This window comes from Lithobates pipiens, unplaced genomic scaffold (assembly GCF_037356315.1).
Source record: "Lithobates pipiens isolate NorthernLeopardFrog02 unplaced genomic scaffold, aLitPip1_a1.2 Scaffold_8, whole genome shotgun sequence".
Taxonomy (NCBI): Eukaryota; Metazoa; Chordata; class Amphibia; order Anura; family Ranidae; genus Lithobates; species Lithobates pipiens.
The window spans coordinates 64,386,544-64,414,447 of NW_027507903.1; the positions used below are offsets into that span (position 1 = coordinate 64,386,544).

A 27,904-nucleotide genomic window follows, 5' to 3' on the forward strand; every position below is an offset into this window, starting at 1 on the left:
TATATATGTTTTGGGGTTCTATGTAATTTTCTAGCAAATAAATGATGATTTTTACATGTAGGCGAGAAATGTCAGAATTGTCCTGGGTGCTCCAGAACACCTGATGGTGCTCTTTACATGTTGGGTCTCACACACGTGGTATCGCCGTACTCGGGAGTAATAGCAGAATGTGTTTTGGGGTGTAATTTGTGGTATGCATATGCTGTGTGTGAGAAATAATCTGATAATATGACAATTATGTGAAAAAAAAAAAAATCTTGATTTTGCAAAGAATTGTGAGAAAAAAAAATGACAACTTAAAAAAAACTCACCATGCCTCTTACTAAATACCTTGGAATGTCTTCTTTCCAAAAAGGGGTAATTTTGGGGGTATTTGTACTTTTTCTGGCATGAAATGAGATTTTCAATTTTCAGATATTGGCACCATAGCTTGTGGACGCTATAACTTTCACACAGACCAAATATCATCCACCAATTTGTACTTATTTTTACCAAAGATATGTAGTAGTATAAATTTTGGCCTAAATTTATGAAGAAAAAATTACTAAATTTTATAACAGAAACAAAGAAAAATTCATTTTTTTTTTTTTTTTTTACAGAATTTTTGGTCTTTTCTTTTATAGCAATAAAAAACCCAGTGGTGATTAAATACCACCAAAAGAAAGCTCTATTTGTGTGAAAAAAAGGACAAAAATGTCATATAGGTACAGTGTTCCATGACTGAGTAATTGTCATTCAAAATGTGAGAGCACCGAAAGCTGAAAATTGGTCTGGTTATTAAGGGTGTTTAAGTGCCCAGTGGTCAAGTGGTTAAAGCGGTAGTAAACCACATTTTTTTAAACCCTGCAAGGTAAAGGCATAATGTACTAGTTTGCTTCGCATACTGGCACATTATGAAATACTTATCTTAGAACAAAGCCCCCCAGTGGTGCGCTGTCATCACTGTCAGGGGTTCCATCTTCATCTAGTCTTCCTTCCGAGTTCGCATCCTCCAGCCGCCTGACTATCCATGCCGCGATGACGTCACTCCCGCACATGCGCGTGGAAGTCACGGACCTCGGCACGGAGCTCTGAAGGGGTGACACAGGTATGCTGTCCCTTCAGTGTGCATGTGCCAGTGACATCATTGGCTGCATGCAGTGTGAATACCTCCTAAACCATGCTTGCAGGTTTAGGAGAGATTCACTGTACCTACAGGTAAGCCTTATAATAGGCTTATGTAGATACATGTAAAAAAAAAAAAAAAAAAAAAAGTTTACTTCCACTTTAATATATACGTGTGAATTCTCCTGCCAAAAAATGTGTACCTCTTTCAGCTGTTCTGAGCCAAGCACCCCTTCCAGAAACACAGCCAGTTCCCTAACCTACAGTGAAGTTAGGCAGTACAGCTAGGTCAATGACCCACCCATAGCTTGCTGACTGGACATAGAAGAAGCAGCAGAACACTGATGAGGTCCTTAAGCTCTCTCCTCCTGTAAGCCCATGTACAGTGCTGGACCAGTTCTATACAAACTAATAGAGCCCTGATTGCTTCAGAGTGCTGACCCTCCCTCCTACAGTCTAGTCTGAACCTTGCTGTACAGGTAATAACTCAAAATTAAAAGTACTTCCATAGGCTACGACACACACACACACACCATTATATATATTTCTAGAGTACAACTTGAAAGCGGTATTAACCCCACAACCAAAAATGTAATATATTGCAGCTTACCAAACAGATGTGTTTAGGCTTTTTTTTCCCCCGTTTTTACCTGGTGATCTGGCCAGTAACACTCCTCCTGTATTAAGTGCCCCCACTCTGGATGAATGAGCACAGGGGGGCACCTTTGGACAGCAGCACCGTCAGTCGGGGGGGGGAGGTGTTAAATGTATTCGAAGATTTAAGTACACTGACAAATTAAAGCCAAACTCCAGCTCATACTTAATCAGTTACACCAAACTTTTTTTTTCCTTTTAGGATAGAAGTTTTACATAAAAGAAAAAAAAGCCGATTATTGTAAGCACCCGTCAGTGGTGGTTTGTCACATCACTGTAAACTGATACATCTGGGGAAGGGGGAGATTGTTCTTTTTCAAAAACAATTTGGCCAGCAAAGGTTTAGCAAAGGATTACAACGAGAAACACAGCTGCTGGCGTGCATTCCACGGAAAACTGTAAGGAACGCATTTGTTTTAACCTACATTTTGTCACTATGATCAACGCTTGATTGTCACAGCATTGGAGAGCTCCCTGGTATCCTAATGTGAATACCCATCCCTGGCCAACACTCTAAGCCTGAACAACCCCTAGACTGAAAAGCTGGGGGTCCATTCTATCTGGTGAGTGGGGGGGGACACAGGAGGTAGTGTGGCGCACTTAGAGTTTGGAGCACATCATTCACCAATAAAGTATATGGACATTCACCTACTTAAGAATTTTTTCCACTTTATTGATACATCATTTGCACTACTGCAAGCGCTGTAATTTAATTTTATTTGTTGAGTGTATAGCACTTTGTGTACGGCAGCTGAAACTTTACTCATATTTTTATTTGGTTTAACATATTCATATTTTTTACTTCTAACGTGAGAATATTTAGAATATATTGTGTAAAGCAGTGTATAAAAAACATTAGCGTTATGTATAGTGCCCAGTCAATGCCGATTTAATTATTTTTTTATTTATTTATTTTAAAAAGTGCTTCAGTAAGAATCACATATATGTTTGTTGCAGTGTGTCATGTTAGCCATCTCTAAAGCATATAGGGGGCTTTTCAAAAAAACATAAGACTGTGTTAATGCTACTGACAGACTACATTGTATGTGTTATTTTTTGCCTTAATTACACTTTAGGTGTTTAAAAAAAATAAAATAAATTGTAAAGCCCACATGTACATTAACACACACACACACACACTGGGTGTATCTACAAACAAGAACTAAATTGCGTTACTTATCACTATGCATGGAAAGATCATTAATGGGTGCTGGCATGTTTATATTTACTTGACGCAACCACATACTTGTGTTCGTGTGAACTATAGTGTATTTTTTTTACTGAAAATATGGGCTTGATAAACATGTGCACTAATATTGGGAACATTGGAACTGCAACCATTTTATTCTTCCTGGTCTCTGCTCTCAGATAATACATACTGTTTGGGGGTTACACCTAATCTAAATGCATTAGATCTGTAATAGAAATGAAAAAAAAAAAAATGGCACTGGGATGGAAAGAAGAAGAAGAAGGAGGAGAAGAAGGAGAAGATATTGGTCAGGGACTACTAAGATGACCATATGCTGTGATATTCTATAGAAATGTTCCCTGCAGGGTTACCCTGTCCTCTTTATGTTGCTGACCTTCCAGCACTGTGGTGGTTAACAGCTTTGTGTCTCTGGGCTCAACTGCACGAATGTACACACGGCTGCTGGTAAACGGATGTTTGGGAGCAAATGAGCATTTTTTTCAACTGCTCCTGAACTCTTCTCTGTGTTATCTTATCAGCACATTTACACAGGGCCGTTTATAGTCATCTCTAGGCAGTTGAGTTGAGGCTTTTCTGGAAAGGAAAAAAATTTAGCTCAGACACTGAGTTTAGAAGCATTTGGCGCTTAAAATGCCTCTAAACACGGTAACTCACGTTTAGCCACATTTTGTTTACAGCCGTTTTTCATTTTTGGCTATTTTGAAAAAAATATATATATATATTTTTTTTTCAAATGCTTCTAAACACAAGAGCGGCAAAATGCCGCTAAGCGTAAACGAGGCAAACGGACATTTTAAACATAGGTTACTATCGGTTAAGTTAAATCGTTCAGGAAAGGTTGTAAAAACCTCCCGTGTACATTAAGCCTAAAGATGATCGACAGGGACACACTGCCTCCTGCTCTCTCCTCCATTGAGAAAGTTATTTCACCAATTACACTGCCTGTAACACAATCTATGAATGGGGTGAAAATCTTCTAATCAGACTCTCCCCAATTTATTGTTTTTGGGGTTCCTCCTGCTCTAAAATACTGAGATGAAGGAAAGTTCACACAAGCTGCATGTATGTGGTTTCCCTGTTGCACCCACTACAGATAGCTACTGGCTGGTGATGCAGGTATATGATCTGCATAGGTAAATGGTAAAAAGACACACACACACTTGAAATGTGAGGATGTTTAAGAAAAAATATAAAGCCATTAAAAAAAAAAAAAAAAAAAATGAATGTGCAATACATACCTCATGCTTGTGATTGTCATAATCTGGAATACAAGGGAAAGTGTATACGGTAACATCCTCATATGCTAAAAGTTTTGCATGAGCAGCTGTGCTTTTTCCATCAGTTTCATTGGGGTGTTTAATAATGTCAATTTTCACCGGAAGCTGAATGTAAACAAACAGAGATCACAACCAACTTATTGCATTTTTACAGCTGCACAATATATATATATTAGGGGGGGGGGTGATGAGGGTGGCATGGTCCAGAGGTAAACATATCCTGGTCTGTGATGCAGTGCATGATGGTACATGAATTTACCTGGATAGTCACATGATGGTACAGGAAGTGATGGGCTCAGAAAGCTTTTTTTTCATTTTGAACAGGGAAGTGCAGATTCAATGCAGTAATTGACAGGTAAGCACATTGGGATGGCTTGGGCAGAAACGACATTGAAAAACACTGATTATGAAAAGTGAAATTATGCCTGAAAAGGTGAACTTAGCCTTTAAGAAGCTGGTTCACACTGTGCACGATTCACGTGAAGATCCAGCAGCTCTATATTGGTGAACCACTTTTAAAATCTAATTTGCCACCTGAGGCAACCTTGCCTCATAGTAGGACAGCCCTGAATATTGCCTCTACGACCGACGCTTTTAGAAAATTCTACAGTATATTTGCTTTACATGATAAAATCCATAGGGTTTAAGTGTTATTAAACTTTTTTTTTTTTTTTTACAACTACAATACAGGGCACTTTTGCCCCCTTCCTTCCCAGCCCAATTTTCAGCTTTCAGTGTTCTCGCACTTTCAATGACAATTGCACGGTCACGCTACGCTGTACCCAAATGAAATTTTTATAATTTTGTTTGCACAAATAGAGCTTTATTTTGGTAGTATTTATTCACGACTCCGTTTTTTATTTTTTGCGATATAAGCGAAAAAATAGCGTAAATTTGGGGAAAAAGAAAAACAATATTTTCTTCTTTCTATTTTAAAAGAAATCCAATAAAATCTAATTTTGTCATAAATTTAAGCCAAAATGTATTCTGCTACATGTTTTTGGTAAAAAAAAAAAATTCCGTTAAGTATATAATAATTGGTTTGTGTGATCACAGACATATTTACGCAAACGATCATGTACAGATGTGTGCAGGTGATCACGGACATGTGTGCAGATAATCATTGGGACATGTGATTTTAGTGGGACATGTGTTTTTATTATTGGGGACATGTGTTTTTATTATTTGGGGACATGTGTGTGCACACTGTGTTTTAGACTAGGTTGGTGATCAGTGAGTAAAAAGCTGTAAAAAACAGCTCATACTCACTGATCACCAGCCGGCTGCAGTGATTCGCTCTCCTCTCCTCAGAGAAGACTTCTGTGTAAGGAGAGGAGAGCCGATTGCCTAGCAACCGGCTGTTTACATCACATGATGGCTGTGATTGGACACTGCCGTCATGTGCTCAGGAGGGACAATCACAGAGCCCTCCTGCCGATCCGAGATGCACCGTGTCCTGGTGACACGAGCACATCGGGATCGCGCTGCTGCACGGGCACGATCCCGCTACTTCTAAAGGACATTCAGGAACGTCCAGTCAGCAGTAGAGAGCTCCCACCCGGCCGTATATATACATTGGCCGGGTGGGAAGTAGTTAATAACATAAAAAACAAACAAACATGTCTATACTTGCCTGCTCTGTACAATGCTTTTGCCCCATCCTCTTCTTCTTGGGTCCCACACCGGCCCCTCCTCTTTGGCAGGGGCCCCCACGGAAAGGGCACCTGTGCGTTCTCGTTACTGAGCCGCCCTGCTTGCTGATAGTCCGCTGCTATAAATCTGCTCCAGAAGGTAGACAGTGGCGAGAGCCGCTGCTGTTGTGCACATGGCTGAATCGGATCAGGCTCAGGTAAGAAAAAAGGGGGGCTGGGGGGCAGCACATTAGGTTTTTCACCTTAACGCATTCTAAACCTTAAGGCCCTTTTGACACAGGCACCTCTGTGCAGTGTATTCCGCTTGCTCAGCGGGGGATCGATCTGCTGATCACCGCTGAGCAGGCAGATGACTGGTCCTGTCCGCTCTGGGGAAATCGGATGGGAACGGACTGTCTGTTTCCATTCAATCCGCCAGAAGGATGGAAAATAGGACCACCATCTATCTGGTTTTGGCGAACAGGATCAGATAGGATAGCGGTGGGTCAGTGGACGTGTCCAATGACATCCGCTGCTCCATAGAGGAGACTGCAAGGTCCAATCAGGTCCACCTAAAAAACTGACAGGCAGACCTGATCAGACAGCTGTGTGAAAAGGCCCTAAGGCTGGTCATACATGGGTCGAATTTCCTTTTGAAAATCAGAAATTTTGTGATCCGATGGTGCCACCACTGATTTCGAAATTCGACCACCCAAGCCTTCAATTTCACTTCCTGTTGCTACAGAAAATTTTTGTGGCTGGGAATCTTTTCTTTCTGGGAATTTTCTTCCCTTGCACATTTCTCGCATGATTCTCCCATCATAGATTTGAAAATTGTTTGTTTTTCAAAAAATTTCCAACATGCCCAATTTAAAATTAGATGGCCGCATGAAAACCTGCTATTGCTGCAGCCCACTAATGGTGCGAAATCTGAATGAAAATTCTTAGATAAGATTTTAAAAAGAAAATTCTTTTGAAATTTTGACCCATAGCCTTAGGCTTTAGAACCACTTTAATTTACTAAAACTGGAGTATAGCTGTTTATGGTAGTCAATCAGCTTGTTCAATTAAAGCTTTGACAAAAAATAAAAACCTGGAAGCTGACTGGTTTCTATGCAGAACTGCACCATATTTGCACTCTTCAGTTTTAGTTAAATCAACCCCACTGTTTTCAATAAATGTTGGAGTGTTTTCAGAAACAGTTTTTCTTGTCAGAGGAAAGTAGAGAACGTGTTCAATGACAGAGTTTGCCTACCTTTACAGATGGGATTTCAGCTGTTGGAACACTTTCTACTGGTACATAGCAAGTATAACAATAAAACATTCGGGAGCTGTTACACTTTGGACACTTTGATCGTCCCTTCTTTTGGGCTACTTCAAGCACTTCTTGAGCAGAGACTTGCAAGTTTTTCAAAAGGTCACTTTCCGAGGATCCAGAAACATTTTTCATTTGTTTTTCAGTTGACATTATTCATACAATGCATTTGACCTACAAGATGAAAGGGACATTTGAGGCACAATTTTAGTGAACAGCACCACCAATCAAAAGGCACTTCAAAGAGACATTTCCAAAGAGGCCATGACAACCAACATTAGAAAAACCTGACAGCAAAATATTGGCACTGAACCACTGACTGGAGATCACTGTGCAAGAAAACAGAATATTTGCAATTCATACACACATTCAACTTTAATTTAGAGGCAGGGGCAATGCTAAGCGTAAAATAGGGGGCAGCTAAAAGCTAATCAGGCTGTGTGCAAAGTTGCTTAACCACTTAAGGACCGCCTCACGCTGATGTACACCGTCAGAATGGCACGGCTGGGTACAAGCATGTACCTGTTCATTGCTCTTTAAGTGCCCAGCTGGCGGCGTGCTCACGACCTGGTCCTGAGCTTCCTGACTGTGGGACCAGCGGACCCGATCACCACTGGTGTCCCGCGATCGGGTCACAGAGCTGAAGAACGAGGAGAGGTCTGTGTAAACAAACCTCTCCCCGTGCTTCCTACTGTAGCTGTCAAACATCGTCTGTTCCCTCATACAGAGAAAGACCATCAGTGAGGTCACATGCCAGGCCACGCCCCCTACCATAAAAAAAAACCACACATAACGTCATACATAACCCCTACACTGCCCCCTTGTGGTTAACTCCTTCACTGCCAGTGTAATTTAAACAGTAATCAGTGCATTTAAATAGCACTGATTGCTGTATAAATGACAACAGTCCCAAAAACGTGTCAAAAATGTCCGATGTGTCCGCCATAATGTCGCAGTCAGAATAAAAATCGCTGATCGCCGCCATTATTTTATTTTTTTTTAAAAAAGGTGTTTATTTTAAAATATTTTTGAACATACATACAGCATATAAGGCAAACAGTACATAAGTCAAGGAGTCTCCCTCCAGAGGTGAATACAGAGGCAACAATAAAGACGCCTCGTTGGAGTAAACCAAACTGCTACCATTATATGCAAAAACACAGAGAAACCCCAACAAAACAAAGACACAACAACAGACATGCCAACATTCGCGCACACACACCCATCACACTCACACCTGTCACCGTCCCCCTATGCAGTATCATTTCAACATAAATAGCTGCCATATAAGGTCATACAGTAGTAAATTACCACCCCGTTTCGTTCCCCCCCCCCCCCCCCCATACCCGGGACCACCATCCACAAAGCCCAAACCTCTGGCCCTACCCCCGCAGCCCCCCCTGGGGGTCCTGCGAGGACAGGACCGTCCCCCAAAATGATCCAGAAACATCCAACCATGGTTGCCACACCTTATGAAACTTTTTCAAGCAAGCTCTGTGTTTATACACTATTTTAAATTTAGGGAGTTCACCATTAATAATACCATACAGTGATTGAATTTTGGGAGGAACATTGTCTTTCCAGTGCAATAAGATCATTTTACGTGCATAAAATAAAATGGTACGCAGAAGAGTCCGTTCTGACGCCCTGTGGACAAAGTCATTCAATATACCCAGCAGCCCCACCTCAGGGGTCTGAGGCACCGGGAGAGCAAGATGATCATCAAAGAATGTAAACAGGTCCGTCCAATACACATTTAGTCCAGGACAACTCCAAAACATATGAAATAGATCAGCATTATCGTGAGTACATCTAGGACACAAGGCATCAGTTCTCAAACCCATTCTAGCCAGTCTAGCCGGTGTGTAGTGCAGCTGATGAATAAACTTAAACTGAACATATTGGTCGGAAGTGCTGATAATATCCTGGAAGCAGGTTTCAGTAGTTTCCTCCCACCCCTCCTCTACCAGGGCAGGTATCAAACGCTATCGCCGCCATTATTAGTAAAAAAATATATATTAATAAAAATGCTATAAAACTATCTGCTATTTTGTAAACGCTATAACTTTTGCGCAAACCAATCAATAATTGCTAATTGCGATTTTTTTTTAACAAAAATATGTAGAAGAATACGTATCGGCCTAAACGGAGGAAAAAAAAAAGTTTTTTTTATATATTTTTTGGGGATATTTATTATAGCAAAAAGTAAAAAATATTGCATTTTTTTTCAAAATTGTTGCTCTATTTTTGTTTATAGCGCAAAAAAATAAAAAACAACAGAGGTGATCAAATACCACCAAAAGAAAGCTCTATTTGTGGTAAACAAAAAAAGGGCGCCAATTTTTTTTGGGAACCACGTCGCATGACCTCGCAATTGTCAGTTAAAGCGTTGCAGTGCTGAATTGCAAAAAGGGGCTTGGTCCTTTGACTGCAAATTGGTTCGGGCCTTAAGTGGTTAAAAATTGCTGAATGCACCAATCTTTTTCTAAGAGTCAGGCACTAGTAATGTGTACTACTGCTGGTCTCCAGCATTCACGTTGGCTTGGTACCATTCTCTTTGTTACATAGTAGGTAAGGTTGAATAAAGACAGTCATCCATCCAGTTCTACCTGTGTAGGTGTACGTGTGTCAGTGTCTATTATTATTTCCCATCTCCCTGTATGTTGTGTTCTTTAAGATGCACATCCAGAGTCTCTTAAAAATATCCAAACTCCTCATATCCACCATCAATTGTGGAAGAGAGTTCCACATCCTTATTGCCCTGACAGTGAAACCCCCCCTGCGCAGTTTAAGATTAAAACGCTTCTCCTCCAGTCTCATTGTGTGTCCCCGTTTCCTCTTAGCCCTTGTACACACGGTCGGACATTCTGCCAACCAAATCCGTTGGATTTTGTCCGACAGATTGTGTCCAAAACTGTTGCATACACACAGTCGGACCAAGTTGTCAGAAAATCCGATCGTTCAGAACGTGATGACGTTATTTCGTTACGACGGGACTAAGTTTAGGCTAGTAGCCAATAGCTTTGGTGTAGGAATTTGATCTGAGCATGCGTGGCACTTTGTCCAATCGGAATTCTCTACACATGATCGGAGTATGTCCGATCGGACCAGTTTGTCGGAAAATATTTCCAACAAGTTGGAAAATTGGGTCCGACGGAATCAGTCCGATGCATACCACACACAGTCGGATTATCCGACAACACGGTACGATAGGTCACATTCCGACGGATTCTCCGACCGTGTGTACAAGGGCTAACACTCCTTGAGACTGAATAGTTTTTTTCCTATGCTGGGATCACCATTGAGGTATTTGTAAATCGCCATCATATTGTGTTTCTCCAGCAAGAATAGATTTAGCGTTTGCAGTCGTTCCTCGTAAGCAAGGTCCTCTTATTAGTTGTGTTGCCCTTCTTTGGACTTCTTCCAGTTGTGCAGAGACTTGCTGTACTTCTGCTGGAACCGTAACTCTCAGCGCCTATTGTAGTGAATGGGCTGAAAAAAGTAAGAGTTCTACCACACCCAGCAGCAGCCACACACTTCATTGGAGACAATTTATTTTGAAAGCTGAATTCCAGGTATGGATTTTATTTTTTGTATAGTTATATTCAGCTTAAACCAATGTAAATATGCAGATGACATACATGTGGGACCAATGGGGAAGCAGAGAATTACTGTAATATTTGCGGCTACCACAGTGATCGCCGTGGTCTTCTCAATCCTAAGTAGACCCAGTTCTGCAGACTATGGAGCCCTTCTGCATTGTGAACAGAGGGGACTATCACTTGGCAGGGGTGCCATTCACTGGATGCCTTGCAACCTCCTTAATGAATACAAGACGTTTTCTGACTGAACAAAGTAATAGGGGCAGTGCGGTGATGTGAAGCTCTGCTGATTTTATCATCCAATCATGTGCAAGCTAAAATGCTGTTTTTTTATTTTCCTTGCATGTCCCCCTCGGATTTACAGTGACTGCACTTCCAAGTGCACTTGTGGCGCAAAGTCGATTTGCCATTTGTAAGTAACCCCCCCCCGTTCACTATGGAGAGGACCCGAAAGACAGCAGTGATCACTGTGATAGCGCTAGTGATGCACCGAAATTTCGGCCGCCAAAAATTATCGGGCAATTATATGGGATTTCAACTTTGGTCCCCTTTTTTTTTTTTGCACAATGATGGCTGCTGAAAACCCACAATTTTATCGTGCTTATAGTGTGTTTTTCATAGTTTATTTGGCTGAAAAAATGCATAAAAAATGCAACATGGGTGCATTTCTGATGCATTCTTGCTGTGTTTTCAATGCATTTCAATTGGGAGGTGCCTTTTTGGTACGGTTTTTATAACTGACCAGATATGCACCAAAAATACAGCAAGTAGGATTTTTAACACCAGGGTTCTGTGAATGGAAAAACTGCAAGAACCGATATTCTTTGTGGCTGTCGGTTTGTAGATCTCAATGAACTACCAGGGAGCTGTTGATCGTTCAAGGTAGTTCACGGAGCTTCTTGTCAGAGTGTAACTGCCTGTCCATATTGGAGGTACAGACAGACCGCTGTGCAGAGTCTGCAGGGCCGTGGCATCACACTCATGATCTGCTGATCGTGGGTGCAATGCTTTACAGGTCCCTAATTAAAAAAAAAAAAAAAAATTGGAAATGCATATTTTTTACCTGCAAAAAAAATGTGCATTTATTATTTGTTTTGCAAAAGTAAGGTTATCGTTTAACCACTTCAATACATTTTCACCCCCTTCCTGCCCAGGCCAATTTTCAGCTTTCAGCGCTGTCACATTTTGAAAGACAATTGCGCGGTCATGCGACGTTGTATACAAATTACATTTTGATTGTTTTTTTTCCCCACAAATAGAGCTTTCTTTTGGTGGTATTTGATCACCTCTGCGTTTTTTTTATTTTTTGCGCTATGAAAAAAAAAAAAAAAAAGCGTAAATTTTGAAAAAAACATGACAATATTTATTACTTTTTGCTATAATAAATATCCCATTTAAAAAAAAAAAACAACAACAATTTTTTTCCTCAGTTTAGGCCGATATATATTCTTCTACATATTTTTGGTAAAAAAAATATCCCAATAAGCGTATACTGATTGGCTTGCGCTTACAAAATAGGGGACAGATTTGCCATTTTTATTTTTTACTACTAATGGCGGCGATCTGCGATATTTATCATTACTGTGACATTGCGGAGGACAGATCGGACACTTCTGACACTATTTTCGGACCATTCACATTTATAAAAGAGATTGGTGCTATAAAAAATGCACTGACTACTGTATAAATGTGCAGGGGTTAAATGTGTGTCCTAGGGAGTGATTCTAACTGCGGGGGGAGAGGACTGATGAGGGGAGGAGACCGATCGGTGCTCCTCTGTAAAAGAAACATCCGATTAGTTCTCCTCTGCCCTGACAGGATGTGGATCTGTATGTTTACACGGCTGTTACCTGGCAATCGCGGGTGACTGGCGGAAATCGCAGCTGCCAGGCACACGCATTGGGTCCCCAGCGACGCGGCGTGCACACGCTCTCCACAATTCTGGGAAGCAGAGAACGTCATACGATGCCCACCCGGAGGAACAGTTCCTGCCACCGTCATTTTACAATACGGCGGTAGGGAACTGGTTAAAGAACAGGTGTCAAACTGGCATCCCTCCAACTGTTGCAAAACGACAAGTCCCATAAGGCATTGCAAGACTGAGAGTTACAAGCATCATCATGACTCCCTCAGGCAGAGGTATCACGGGACTTGTAGTTCTGCAAGAGCTGCTTTGAGGCTGGGCTCACACTGTTGCGTACTGGATGAGTGCTTTTTTTTTTTTCGCATCCAATTCGTATGTCAGGAGATTGTGACCGGCTCGCTATGAAGCCAGTTCACACATCTCCGCTGTGAATGGCAGAGGTCCTATGCATCTTTTGGTCCATTTCAGGTCGAAATTCAGCCAAAAATTCAGGCTGAAATCAGACCTGAAAACGGTGAACGGGGACGCACCGGACCCCTGCTGTGAGCAGCTCCTAAAGGCATTATAAACCTTTCTAACTGCACTGTTTTTCACTGGCATGACATATGCATTGATCATGTAGTTTCATGGTGTCATTTGTTACCCTGTACACACAGCCTATCCTACAGTAGATCTGTGTCAGCAGTTTCTGTTCAAACAAAAGCCATGCAGCACGGCACTGCACAGGTCAATGCATGACCTCTGTCTGTAGTCTAAGAAATGACACTTTCTGTGAAGAAACTATATATCTCACAATCCCTGGGTCATTCAGCCCAGTGTTTTTCAGGTGAGGGCTAATCAGTAAATAGATCTGGCACAGACCAAGCAGGCAAAGCAAATAACAGAGATCACCATTAGCACTCACACATACGTGACACAACAAAGAAAAATGGCAAGACAGTAACAGAATGCTATGTGACCCAAAACAAGAAGTTGCCTATCCCTTTATTGAGTAGGGACGAGCTGGTAAATGAATACAGGAACATCGTTAAGCCAGGTTACTAGGGGCAGGAAATTATTTTTGTTAAATTGTTGTTAGATTTGAATGGGGCTCTAAAATGAGTTGTTACAAGTCACACTGTTTAGTTATATTTTTATTTTTCATTTTTTTTGAAGCGTTACAAAATTACATTTCATTCAACTTCATATGGTGATCAATGACAAGCTTGGTTGTTTCCCGGCTAGGAACGGAACGCGCATGTGTGAGCCAATCATCTATGGCCAACGCTTTCCCTACTCTGCAGCAGCATGTACATTTATGGCTTTGGGGTAGGGAATGCCCTGACTGCAGAAGATTGACCCATACAGGCAAATTTGGATACCAGTCCAAGCAGGCTGGAGCTCTTCACTAATGGTGATTAACCACTTGCCTGCTGGATGATTTACCCCCTTATATGACCAGGCCATTGTTTGCGATATGGCACAGCATTACTTTAACTGACAATTGCAGTTGTGCGACACTGTACCAAAATAAAATGTATGTCCTTTTTTTCCCACAGGTAGAGCTTTCATTTGGTGTTATTTGATCACCAATGAGTGTATATTTATTGTTTTGCACAAAAGTTATAGCATTTACTAACTATGGGATATTTTTACTTATTTATTTTTTTACTATTAATGGCAGTGATAGTGAGACTGCAATATTGTAGCAAACATTCTGACATGGACACTTTTTGGACCAGTGTCACTAATACAGTGATTAGCGCTAATATCACTGTACTAATGACACTGTCTGAGAAGGGGGCTAAACATCAGGGGCGATCAATGGGTTAATTTTCTGCCTAGCTAGTGTTTTTGTGTACCGTGTGAGGTGCTTTTACTAGGGGGAGTAATTGATTTATTTCCCTGCTTTGCAGGGAAAGTAAATCCTTTACTTCCCCCATGACAGGACAGGGTTGTGCCTTGTTTGCATAGGCAGAGACCTGTCATGTGTGTGACCGGGACAATCAGCAGGTGCCAGCGGTAATCCATTATCCGGCACCCACTGATCGCCATCTGCTGTGTATAGTCAAATCACTTACTAGGCATGTGATCTGGTGCAGCAGAACTGCCTTATATCTGTTAAGGATAAGCTCAGGTGTGCATATTCTATTCTATTCTGCCAGAAAAAAGCCAATCATAAGAGGCTGAGGCATTTCCAGTCATGCAGTCACATGTATACAAGGGGTATGTATAAAAGCAGCTTTGACCACTTATGATTGACAGACTCCTGATTGGATAGCTCAGGTGGGTTTGGAGTAGGATCCAAACATGCCCGAGTTTACCCTAAATGATGACACTTGGTGCAGTGAGTTGCGCTAGTGCGTCCATGCTACATTTTTTATGCAGCACATACATCGATCAGCCATAACATTATGACCACTGATAGGTAAAAGTGAATAACACTGATTATCTCATTACAATGGCATCTGAAAGCGAGCGGGGAAATATAAGGCAACAAATGAACATGTTGTCCCTGAAGTTGATGTTTTGAAAGCAGAAAAAAAATGGGCAAGCATAAGGATTTGAGTATGGGTCATAGAATCTCCAAAACTGCTGCTCTTGTGGGATGTTCCCAGTCTGCAGTGGTCAGAACCTACCAAAAGTGGTCTAAGGAAGGACAACTAGTAAATTGGTGACAAAGTTATGGGCGGCTGAGGCTCATTAATGCACATGGGAAGTGAAGGCTGGCCCATGCAGTCTGATCAAATAAAAGAGCTACTGTAGCTCAAACTGCTGAAAAAGTTAAAGGCTAAAGGCAAAAACCTTCCATGTGCAGCCTCCCCCCCCCCCATCTTATATTTACCTGAGCCCCATCTAAATCCAGTGATGTGCATGAGAGCAGAAGCTCTTTCCCTCTTCATTGGCTCAAACATAGCAGCGGGAGCCATTGGCTCCTGCTGCTCTAAATCACAGCCAGTGAGGGGCTGAGCCCCACTCTGTGTGTCTTATGTGCACACAGAGCCATGCTTGGGAGTGAGCCACTAGCTATGGGGGCACTCAGCAAGGGTAAGGAACCAGGAGAACCCAAGAAGAGAATCCTTCGCTAGCTATGGGGTCACTCAGCAGGGGGCAGGAGCCATGAGCACCGACCTGGAGAAGAGGAGGGTCCTCTGCTAGCTATGGGGACACTGAATAGGGGGAGAAGCCAAGAGCGCATGCGAAGGACCCAAGCTGCTCTGTGCAAAACCATTGCACAGAGCAGGTAATTATTACACGCTTGTTATTTATAAAAAATAAACGTTACCTTTAGTATTACTTCAATACTGGTAATAATAGAAAGGTGTCAGAACATACATTACATCCATCGCAGATTGTTGTGTATGGGGTAGTGCAGCTGCAGACCAGTCAGGGTGCCCATGCTGACCTATGTCCACAGACAAAAGTGCCTACAAAGTGTACATGACCATCAGAACAAGGTGGCCTGGTCTGATGAATCCAAGAATGGTTTGAGGAACACGAGTTTGAGGTGTTGTGTTGACCTCCAACTTCTCCAGATTGCAATCCATCGAGCATATATAGTATTCTCTGGAAAAACCAGCCCAATCCATGGAGGCCCTACCTTGCAACTTACAGGACTTAAGAGGAGTTCCACTGGTTGTTTAGTTTATTAAGTCAGCAGCTACTAAAAGAATAGCTGCTGACTTTTAATAAACAGACATTCACTTGTCCCACGGTCCAGGGATGTGGCCACCCAAAGTCTCACTCCTCTCGGACACTGTGTGGGCACCCGACTGTGACCGCTTGCAGCTTCCCAGGGCGAGTCGCACTGCGCTCAGTCGTTGGCCAGGCAATCTTCTGGGACAAGTCACATGTCCCAGAAGATTGCCTGGCCAACGACTGAGCGCAGTGCGACTCGCCCTGGGAAGCTGCAGGGAGGGAGGGATCGCCTAGGCAGCCAGAAGATGGAAGGAGGAAGTGGAACAGGAAATCTCTTTCTCAAAACCTGGTACCCACCCCCGCCAAAAAAAAAAAAAAACTACATGCAAACTGTGGCGTAGCAGGGGGTGAGAAGTATTTAAACCGGAACTTCCACTTTTGGGTGGAACTCCGCTTTAAAAGATCTCACATATGCCGGCTTGGTGCCAGATACCACAGCGTACCTTCAGAGGTCTAGTGGAGTCCATACTTCGATGGGTGAGGGTCGGTTCACACTGGGATGACTTGTCAGGTGACTTAGCCGCCCGACAAGTCGTGTTCCATTCTGTACAATGGAACCGTTCTAATCAGAGCGACACAAGTCACTCCGACTTAGAAAAAGGTTCCTGTACGACTTTGGGGGCGACTTGCATTGACTTCTATAGAGAAGTCATTTTTCAAGTCGCCGCAGCAGTCGTGTCCAGGTCGCTCAAGACAGTCGTGCTGCAAGTCGTGGTGCCTCAGTGTGAACCGACACTTATGGTGGTCTGTCATATTGGTATGTAGGGATGAGCTCAGGCGTGTTCGCATGGAACACGTGCAGAGCCTGCCAGGAAGTGGGCACAGCGCTGCGCTAATCACAGACAGTGAGACATTATTATCCGCATCGGGACAATGTCTCACTGCCTGTGATTAGCGCATTGCTGTGCCCACTTCCTGGCGGGCGCTGCATGTGTTCCATGTGAACACGTCTCATCCTTACTGGTATGGCTGATGGCATGGGAAACAATTGTTTTCTAGGCAGATCAGTGGACTTGGTTTAAAACAAACCTCCGACTCTGATCACCCAGGTGTTTAGCCACAGTGCGAATCCCAGCAGGAAGAATCTACGGAATCCTGCGTCTGGGAATGAAAGCTGCATGTGAATAGCTGTGTCCGGGAGGCCGTACACTTCAATGCCTGGCTGTCAGTGGTCTCAGCTCTTCATTGCCTGCAGTGATTGCAGCTATCTGCACACCATGCATTTCTTAAGATAAGGGCAAACCATGGACCCTCCACAGGAGCAGCATGATCTTCCTGTCACCATTCTAACAAGTAGCATCCCCTCCATAGACCTTCATGCTTCTCTGCTGAAATGACAAGGCTGGAGAAAAAAAACCACCTTGTTACCTAAAAATAAAAGGAACCAAAGTTACTAGCAACACGCGGCTATATAGACTGACACACCTCTCTCACCAGAAACCGCTCGAGCCCGCAGGTTCCTATGCAGACCCCTGGGGACACAGGAAGTGCAGGTTCAGAAGGCCGGAAGGGGCGGAGCCTGGACTCAGCACAGCCTGTGGTAAATGAATTGGGTGTCCCCTCACAGACTCTTCCCCTGTGTACAAGGTCTGACATACCCGGCGGGATCCATAGACAGTGACATGGGAGAGTCCCGCCGCGGTGCTCTGTGTAATGTGTTACTCACCCGGGAGGGGGACAGGAAGGAGCTCGTAAGGCTGGAGTGGTGACTGCTCTATTCCGGTGTCAGCTCTGTGCAGCGGCGGGCTGTCCGGGCACACGGCGGTGATAGCGGGATCCTTAGGAAAGGGCAGTGGTAGCCGCGGGACACAATTAAATGTAACACCTCTAAATTGGTTGTCAATGGCAACTGTAAACACAGAGCTGTTCTTGTGGGATTCCATAGGGCTGTCAGTGTTCGTACGATCACCTACCGGCTTCTAGGTGACGAGTCTCCTGAGTGTGAGGAGGAGGCAGTACTCACCTCTGAGGTAAGGCACATTAGTCAGGAGGACTGTGGAAGAACCTTATAACTGGGGGCACAATTTCTATTTGGTTTTGGAGAAGGGTTAGAACCCCTGTCAGGTTTTTATTGCTGTTTGGGGGAGGGGGTCAGTTCACTAACGATGATCACATGTGATATTTGTTTGTTTTTTTGGGGGGAAAAAAATCACATGAAATAATAATAATACAAATTAAAATTATCAGAATAAAATATCACATTTGAGGAAAATATTGCAAATGAGAAATGCCATGCAATCCAGGTTGCTAAGTGCTACATTTACTGCGATTCTGCCCATTCAAAAGGAATGGGCTCAAGTCCCACCACATGGAACTGAATGTGAATTGCACAGGAACCCAGCGGGACATGTGATGGCATTGCGCAGGTGACAGGTGCTCTATATACTTCAAATTGGTTGTAAAGGCAGAAGGTTTTTTTTTTTTATTTAAAGCAAGTTCCATCCAAAAGTGGAACTTCCTCTTATCTGATTCTCCCCCCCCCCCCTTTTGGTGGGAACGGTTACCTCTTTTGAACAGGCACCCTGTCCCCACTTCTGTCAGACCTCACTGTGGTGAGGTACATCAGAAGTTCGGCCCTCCTCCTCCTCCTGCTGCTGCTGCTGGGCCAGTAAGGGCATCCATGGACTTGCTTCCGTGATTATGCTGCTTGCACACCCTCTGCGGTCCGTGGGCGGCATGCTCTGTGATTGCTGCGTCCTTAGGACACAGCTGATCACAAATCGGGGTAAAGGGCCAATCACAACAGCCCTTTGTAAAAAGGGGGAATGGTGTTGCGCTCCTAACAAAATATTGTATATATTTTTCTTATAATAGATTATTAAAATATTTGACTATACTTCAAACTAGCAAACATTCATCAGTGTCATCAATAAAGTGCAAAAGTGCAGATGAAATAATATCCTGAATTAAATAGCATATATGTTAAAAAAACAAATACAAAACATATATCAAACATGTGCGATGCTGCATAAAAAATAAAATATAAAGTGTCACTGCAAGTGATTCTAAAACTGTGCAACATACACAAAAAGTGAATGGTTCATAAAGGTGACTTATTTTAACATAGAAACCATTAAAATTATGTAAATATAAATGAAAAACGAATAAATAAAATGCTTTTAACAGACTGAGTGTAACAAGTCTTAGTGCAATATTGGACGTTATTCCTTGGTCCAATGTGCAACAATGGTGCAGGTGTGCAAGTGTTTCGTAGGAACACTGTGTGCTGCTATCTTGACATTTGGTGATACTGTGCCTTTAAGTGCAAAAAAGGTTAAATCTTCAGTGTCACTGACACCCGTGGTTAAAATGATATATGTTTTATATATTTTTTTTTTTTTAACATATATGCTATTTAATTCAGGATATTATTTCATCTGCACTTTTGCACTTTATTGATGACACTGATGAATGTTTGCTAGTTTGAAGTATAGTCAAATATTTTAATAATCTATTATAAGAAAAATATATACAATATTTTGTTAGGAGCGCAACACCATTCCCCCTTTTTACAACTATACACATATTTGGACACGAGTTTGGTCCTTACGGTGAATGCAGCACCTATCGTTCAAATATATTACAAATTCCTTTTAGCGCAGGAGTACCTACTTTACAACAGCCCTTTACCACATGATCAGCTGTGTCCAATGTCAGCTGATCACAGTGTAAACACAAGTCGGCTATCAGCATTCCATGAGGAGAGGAGCGCTAACAACTGGTTTGTGTTAAAGGGACATCTACACTGATAACCAGGGCAGTCCCACCAGTGCTGCCCATCTGTGCCTCTCATCATTGTCACCTATCAGTGCAGCCTCATCAGCACACATCAGTGAAGGAGAAAAATTACCCGCTTGCAAAATTTTATAACAAACTCTGAAAAACTTTATTTTATTTATTTATTTTTTTCTCGTTTATTTAGCAAAAAAAAAAAAAAAAAGTGGTGATTAAATACCATCAAAAAAAAGCTCTATTTGTGCTAAAAATGTCATACAAGTACAGTGTTGCATGACCGTGTAATTGTCATTCAATGTGTGACAGCACTGAAAGCTGAAAATTGGCCTGGGCAGGAAGGGGGGTAAAAGTGCCAGTTGGCAAAGGGTAAATAGCCTTGTTTTTACCCTCAGTGGCATGATGTTGACAGGATCTCTGAAACATGTTCATCAGCCCACTCAGTCCTATGACTTTGGCCTCTTCCATCAGTCCAGAGGGAAGCCTCACACGTCTATACGCCTGGAGATTCAGCATTCCATCTCCTGCCCAAGCAGTCCTACATCTCACACTGCTTGGGAGTGAATCCCCAACTCATCTTGCTGTCCTGAGTCCCTGTGAGTCCTACTCCAGTGCTACTCAGCCCTCCTAGTTTGCAGCATCAGTCTCACCTAGCGGAGCAGAGGTCTCAGTGCACATGCTGACAGTTTATTGATCAAGAGTGGTGTGGCATCCCACAATCCAGCTCAGTGATCCATGGTTTGTGTCTGCTATTTACAGCTTTCATCTCTGAAGTGCTTCTGAGACTGTTTTGTAAGTCTTCTGGTGATGTTTTAATAAACTCTGGAGGCATGGGGTTTTATTAAACCCCAGTGTCTCCCTTGCCTTCCAAAGCGTCTATCCATGCAAAGAGGTTCCCCAGTCTCCTCTCGCTCAGCCTCCTAAAGCCAGTGGTTGTGGTCCTGGTAAAAACCTCGCTGGGAGGAGGGGAATAGTGCCCTCACTGTGAAAGTGATCAGGCGGCTATACAGTCACTGGATCACTTTTACTGCCAGGAGTTGGTTAAAGAAATGGAGCACAAACTTATGGCTGCTATAATAATATTGTAGCTATCAGCTGGTACTTAACCCTTCACTCTTTGGATGTATTACATCCACCCAAATACAGTGCCTTGAAAAAGTATTCATACCCCTTGAAATTTCCCACATTTTGTCATGTTACAACCAAAAACGTATATATATTTTATTGGGATTTTATGTGATAGACCAACACAAAATGGCCCATAATTGTGAAGTGGTATAAAAATGATAAATGGTTTTCCACTTGTTTTACAAATAAATATCTGAAAAGTGTGACGTGCATTTGTATTCAGCCCCCTTTACCCTGATACCCCTAACTAAAATCTAGTGGAACCAATTGCCTTCAGAAGTCACCTTATTAATAAATAGAGTCCACCTGTGTGTAATTTAATCTCAGCATAAATACAGCTGTTCTGTGAAGCCCTCAGAGGTTTGTTGTAGAATCTTAGTGAACAAATAGCATCATGAAGGCCAAGGAACACACCAGATAGGTCAGGGATAAAGTTGTGGAGAAGTTTAAAGCAGGGTTAAGTTATAAAAAAAAATAACTCAAGCTTTGAACATCTCACAGAGCACTGTTCAATCCATCATCCGAAAATGGAAAGAGTATGGCACAACTGCAAACCTACCAAGACATGACCGTCCACCTAAACTGACAGGCCGTGCAAGGAGAACATTAATCAGAGATGCAGCCAAGAGGCCCATGATAGCTCTGGAGGAGCTGCAGAGATCCACAGCTCAGGCATAATGTCGCAGTTACGATAAAAATCCCTGATCGCCGCAATTATTAATAAAAATGCCATAAATCTAACCCCTATTTTGTAAATGCTATAACTTTTGGGCAAACCAATCAATAATTGCTTATTGCTTTTTTTTTATTTTTTTATTTTTTTACCAAAAATATGTAGAAGAATACGTATCGGCCTAAACCGAGGAAAAATAAATATTTTTTATATATATTTTTGGGGAATATTTATTATAGCAAAATGTAAAAAATAATGCTTTTTTTTCCAAAATTGTCGCTTTTTTTGTTTTATAGCGCAAAAAATAAAAACCGCAGGGGTGATCAAATATCACCAAAAGAAAGCTCTATTTGTGGGAAAAAAAGGACATCGATTTTGTTTGGGTGCTACGTCACATGACGGCGCAATTGTCAGTAAGCGACACAGTGCCGAATCGCAAAAAGTGCTCTGGTCTTTGGCCTGCAAAATGATCCGGGGCTTAAGTGGTTAAGGTAACCCCTTTTAAAGACCAAAGTTTTATTTGCCTTTCAGAGATGCTTAACTGCTTCAAGACCACCCCACATACATTTACTGCGGTAGGGTGGCCCATGTGCACGAAATCACGTATGTGTACATGTCGTGCATGTGGTTTATGGGGTGCGCGCACACGATTGCCCCCGCTGTGATTGGACACAGCGGGAGCCAGTGAGCGGTTCCGGCAGCTGCGATAGCAGTGACCCGATGATCGTTCATAAGAGACACGGAGCATCTGTGTGCCGATGTAAACAAAGCACCATGCTGTTCTGTCAGGGAGGAAAAGAGAGATCACAATCTCTCTTTTCCTCCAGTGAATCCACTCCCCCCACAGTTAGAAAGCACCTCCCAGGGAACACATTTTACCCCTTGATCGCCCCTGGTGTGAACCCCTTCCCTGCCAGTGCCATTTATACATTGATCAGTGCATTTTTTATTTTTTTTGCACAGATCATTGTATTGGTGTCACTGGTCCCCAAAATGTCACTTAGGGTCAAATTTGTCGACCGCAATGTCGCAGTCCCGCTAAAAGATGATGATCGCCGCCATTACCAGTAAAAAAATAAAAGTCCATAAATCTATCCCATAGTTTGGTTTGCACAAAAGCTATAGTGTCTACAATCTATATACGCTTATTGGGATTTTTTTTTTACCAAAAATATGTAGCAGAATACATATTGGCCTAAATTGATGAAGACTTTTTTTTTTTTTGTGGATATGTATTATAGCAGAAAATAAAAAATATTGTTTTTTTTTTTTCAAAATTGTCCTTTTTTTTTTTTTTTTCGAAAAATAAAAACCCCAGAGGTGATCAAATGCCACCAAAAGAAAGCTCTATTTGTGGGGGGAAAAAAGACATCAATTGTTTTCGGCTGCAGCATCGTGCGGCTGCGCAAATGTCAGTTAAAGTGGCACAGTGCCGTATTGCAAAAAATGGCCTGGTCAGGAAGTGGGTAAAACCTTCCAGGGCTGAAGTGGTTAAGGGGGCCCAGCAATAGTTTTTTTTTTTTCTGTATACTGTAATTGTATGGTGGCCAAAGAAGTTCTAGATGGATAGATCTAAAGCAGAGCAGAAGATACATATAATCCAACACATAAAGCAGCACTCATGGGGCGTCTAAGGTCAACACTCAGTGATGAGGTTTGTTTTGGCATTTTGACGAGGCACATCCTGAGAAAGATGAGCTTGTGCTGCGTTGAAATAAAGCTTATCGCTGAGTTTTCACCTTTAAGCCCATAAGTGCCAGTTTATATTTTGGATTAATCTTTCATATTTATATGTCTGTCTTAAGGGCCGTTCATGCCAGATACAGTGGGACTGTGCTGGCTGTTCTTTCCAGCTCAGCCCCAAAGCATAGACAAGGCAAGGTTTCCTGTGATGCCAGTAAATACCAAAGCAATACTGTGGTATGCAATGAAAAAGTACTGCATGCAATACCTTTTTTCAGTGCATCAGGTTGAGATGTGAAACACCAAATCACAATGCCACTGTGATGAATAGAATCCCATTAAAAAGGTCTTTTCAATAAAGTTTGTTAAAAAAAAAAAAAAAAAGTAAACTGTGTGATATCAGTTCCTGAATCAGCACATCGGCACCGTGTCACAGATTGCTCACCAGTGGCTGTACATTTAATGCTGCTCACTGGTATGAATGGGCCCGAAAAGCATAATTCCAGGCATGGCTACATTGTAATAAACAATCAGTGCTGCGCTACTAATGCAAATAGTTAAAAATAGTGCTCCTCAAATAATCAATGAAGACATGAACTATCAAAACCATTCCAGTCCATGAACAAGTGACGTATGAATAAAATGCAATGTGACAATTTAACGAAAGCGATCCACCATTCTTGTGCAAATAAATCCAGAAAGAGCCTGTGCTCTCCTCCACCTGTGTTTTAGGCTGCTCCCCTCTTTCTTTGACCTCTGTTTCACCAGCTGGTCAAACACAGCAGTTCCCCCTCTGGGGATATCAAAAGAGACTGGTGTGATGCTGGCACTGATAGTCCTCTATTTCTTACACATCCTCTCTGTTTCTCAAAGCCTCGATGTGAACAACGATCAGCTAACATATAAGAAAGAAAATCTAGTGCTCTCAGTATAAAAGCAGTTTATTCCCATAAAAAAATGAGTAACATACTCACAAAAATGGCACTAAAAGCCATGCCAGCTGTATAAGCATGGATTCAAAGTATATAGAATGGTCACTGTGTGAAGTCAGCATGTAGGCTCCGCCCCCTGCAGCGTATCGTTCGAGCATAGACTTCTTCAGTAGGGGTGGAGCTAGAAACGCCACTCCGCTGTTAAAAAAAATCATTCCTAATGCTTACGCTACTCAACCGAGGCTAATCAGCTGCTCATTGACCTTCCCACTGCAAGAAAATCAGTGACACAGGAAAGGAATGTACAGACATCGCAACAGGAGACACACGATTACCAGGTCAATTTCCCAGAATAATGAAGAGCCTACCTGCTATTCCTAATCACATTGTGGCCATCTTACCATTATATAGTACATAGATGAATATCACACAAATAACTCAATAAAGAGAAAAAAATATAAATAAAAAAGAAATAAAAATAAAGACAGATCTAAAATTTCAATAACTACAAAGATAAAATTATAAAAATGAAATAAACTAAAAAATATAAATAAAAAATAGTATTAATAAAATAAAACAAATAGATGCAAAAATATATGCATTGGATATTGCAAAAATGAAACTAATGCTAAAAATCCATTAACAAATCTAATAAGATAAAGATACATTAAACATCTCCACGGATACCTAACAAATAAATTCCTATACCCACTGATTGTGGCTACATTGTACTTAGCTACATAGATCCAAGCTAGAACAATATAACTATGTATATACCACACTTGGCCGATTCCCCTGGAACCTGAAAGCCGCTACTTCAATGGAAAGTAAACGCATTTTATGATCTTGTACCTACAGGCAAGCTTATAATAAGGCTGTAGGTACTGTGAATATCTCCTAAACTTGCGGTGTTTAGGAGATATTCACACTGGATTAGGTAGTATATGAGGGTCCCTGACGCTATATAAAAACCTGACGGGGAACCTAAATAACTAACTGGCTAACCAGTGTCACCAGTGACACTTATACGGCGATCACTGGTGAAAGGGTTAACTCTAGGGGCAATCAGGGTGTTAAAACCTTTATTAGGTAGTATATGGGGGTACCTAAAGCTATAAAAAATTGGCGGTGAACCTAAAAAATAACTAGCTACCTAGCGGCACCAGTGACACTAATGCAGCGATCAGAAAAACGATTGCTTAGTGACACTGGCAAAAGGGGGTGAAAGGGTTAACTCTAGGGGCAATCAGGGGGTTAAACCCTTTATTAGGTAGTATATGGGGGTCCCTGACGCTATATAAAAACCTGACGGGGAACCTAAATAACTAACTGGCTAACCAACGTCACCAGTGACACTTATACGGTGATCCCTGGTGAAAGGGTTAACTCTAGGGGCAATCAGGGGGTTAAAACCTTTATTAGGTAGTATATGGGGGTACCTAACGCTATAAAAACCTGGCGGTGAACCTAAAAAATAACTAGTTACCTAGCGGCACCAGTGACACTAATGCAGTGATCAGAAAAACGATTGCTTAGTGACACTGGCAAAAGGGGGTGAAAGGGTTAACTCTAGGGGCAATCAGGGGGTTAAACCTTTATTGGGGGGTGGTAGGGGGCTACCCTGGACCTAACACTAACTGCCCTGACAGTTTTTACAGTTACAACTGACACTAAATGCAGTGATCAGTAAATAAATGATCACTGCAATCAGTGACACTGTGACTGGGAGGGGGGGTTATCGAGGGGTGACTGGGGGTTAAAGTGTGCCTATGTGTACCTACATGTCAGTGTAGTGTTGGTGCACACTTACTATGTCTTCTCTCCTTGCCGTCCGGTCAAAAAGACCGCCCCAAGTGGCATCACTTTCTCCTGCCTGTGTTTACACTACACAGGCAGGGGAAGCTTCTCATTCGCCAGGAGCGATCGAGAGGGGATGGCCAGAAACCAACGGCCATCCCCTCATCCCGGATTGCTCTTGAAGCGAAACGGACCGCCGCAGCCAGCGGGAGGGGGTCCGATGGGACCCCCCCACCCGCTGGAGGACAGGCACGTACGGGTACGTGATTGTGCCCGTCCGTGCCATTCTGCCGACGTATATTTACATGCGGCGGTCCTTAAAGAGGAAGTAAACCCTGATGAGTTTACTTCCTCTTTCATTCCCTGCAAAGGCAAAGCATAATGGACTACTATGCATCGCATAGTAGCCCATTATGTGTCACTTACCTGACACAGGAGCTAGCGAAGTCGCCGCTGTCCCCTGTAGTCCGCCGCATCCATCTTCTTGGTGGCGTCTCGCAGCTCCGCCGCTGTCATTCGGCGAAGCCGCGATGACGTCACTCCCGCTCATGCGCACGAGAGTCGACACGCGCGGCAGCTCCATTCTTGGAGCGCCTGCGTGCCGCTGTCTACGGTGCATGCGCCGTAGACAGCGGTGCCCGTTTTCTGGCAAATATCTCCTAAACCATATAGGTTTAGGAGATATTTCTTGGACCTACAGGTAAGCCTTAATCTAGGCTTACCTGTAGGTCAAAGTGGTTTGTAAGGGTTTACAACCACTTTAAGTGGTTAAGTATTCACTCTCTATATTTTATCAGGGATGAGGTGCATGATGCATGCTTTGACCTAACTGCTATCCTACAAAAATCTGTAATAGATACCTTGGAGTGTGCAATGAGCGCTGGGAGGTGGAGAGACGGGTTGGGGGACATTCCCTTCACCACCCCTGTTGTTGGCCTTTTTGGGAAGGGAAGCAAACAGTTGTGCACCTCCCTCCCTGGCTAGGGAAGCCTACATCGGAGGCAGAGTGATTCTCCTACTCTTCTAGTTCTTGATTTGTGTATTATACTGCTATTATCTAATTACCATGCGTGCAGCTTTTCACCCGCCTAGAGACATTCGGCATAGCTGTGGATCCTTTTGTATGACTTTTGATTTTATGTCTCGCTTTGACAACTTTTGTACATCTGTAAAGTTTCAATAAAGAGTTTCTGGAACAAAAAAAAATATCTGTTTTATTTATTCATGCAAAACCTTTATCCTAAAAGGGGAAAAAACTGTTTGCTGTAACTGATTATAGAATGTAGACTGGAGTTTGGCTTCAATTTGCTAGTATATCTAAATCTGCTAATACATGTAACACCTCCCTCCCTCCTAAACTGACAATTCTGCTGTCTGCGGTGCCTCCTGTGCTCATTCCTACAGAATTGTGTCTCACTTATACAGGAGGCATGTTACTAGTAAGATCTCCAGGTGAAAACAGAGGGGGAAAAAGCCTAAGGCCCCTTTCACACATATGGACTGTTTGTTTTTCCTCCATCCGTTGACAGATGAGAAATGGCCATCAATGTATGTCTATGTAAAAACGGATGATCATCTATTTTCATCCATTTCTGTCAATATCTGTTTTTTTTTTTTTTGAATG

At 42.4% G+C, this 27,904-nt stretch overlaps 2 protein-coding genes across 11 annotated transcripts in view; one reads left to right on the plus strand and one right to left on the minus strand.

Annotated features, from left to right (window-relative positions):
- Positions 1–18,149, minus strand: part of DTWD1 (DTW motif tRNA-uridine aminocarboxypropyltransferase 1) — a 94,648-nt gene extending 76,499 nt beyond the window's left edge. For 2 of the 8 annotated variants that reach the window (XM_077473444.1, XM_077473445.1), the window contains exons 1-3: positions 17,761–17,892; positions 7,132–7,365; positions 4,207–4,350 (exon numbers count right to left, since the gene is read on the minus strand). In XM_077473444.1, the coding sequence (XP_077329570.1) occupies positions 4,207–4,350; positions 7,132–7,344 (357 nt within the window). In that variant the 5' untranslated portion in view covers positions 7,345–7,365; positions 17,761–17,892. Of the gene's footprint in view, positions 1–4,206; positions 4,351–7,131; positions 7,366–17,364; positions 17,659–17,703; positions 17,726–17,760; positions 17,898–18,001 lie in introns of those variants that run through there. The other 6 variants (XM_077473439.1, XM_077473438.1, XM_077473441.1 and 3 more) reach the window with 6 other exon arrangements.
- Positions 18,114–27,904, plus strand: part of FAM227B (family with sequence similarity 227 member B) — a 550,320-nt gene continuing 540,529 nt past the window's right edge. For all 3 annotated transcript variants that reach the window (XM_077473435.1, XM_077473436.1, XM_077473437.1), the window contains exon 1: positions 18,114–18,305. The gene's annotated coding sequence lies outside the window, so the exon portion shown is untranslated. The remainder of the gene's footprint in view (positions 18,306–27,904) is intronic.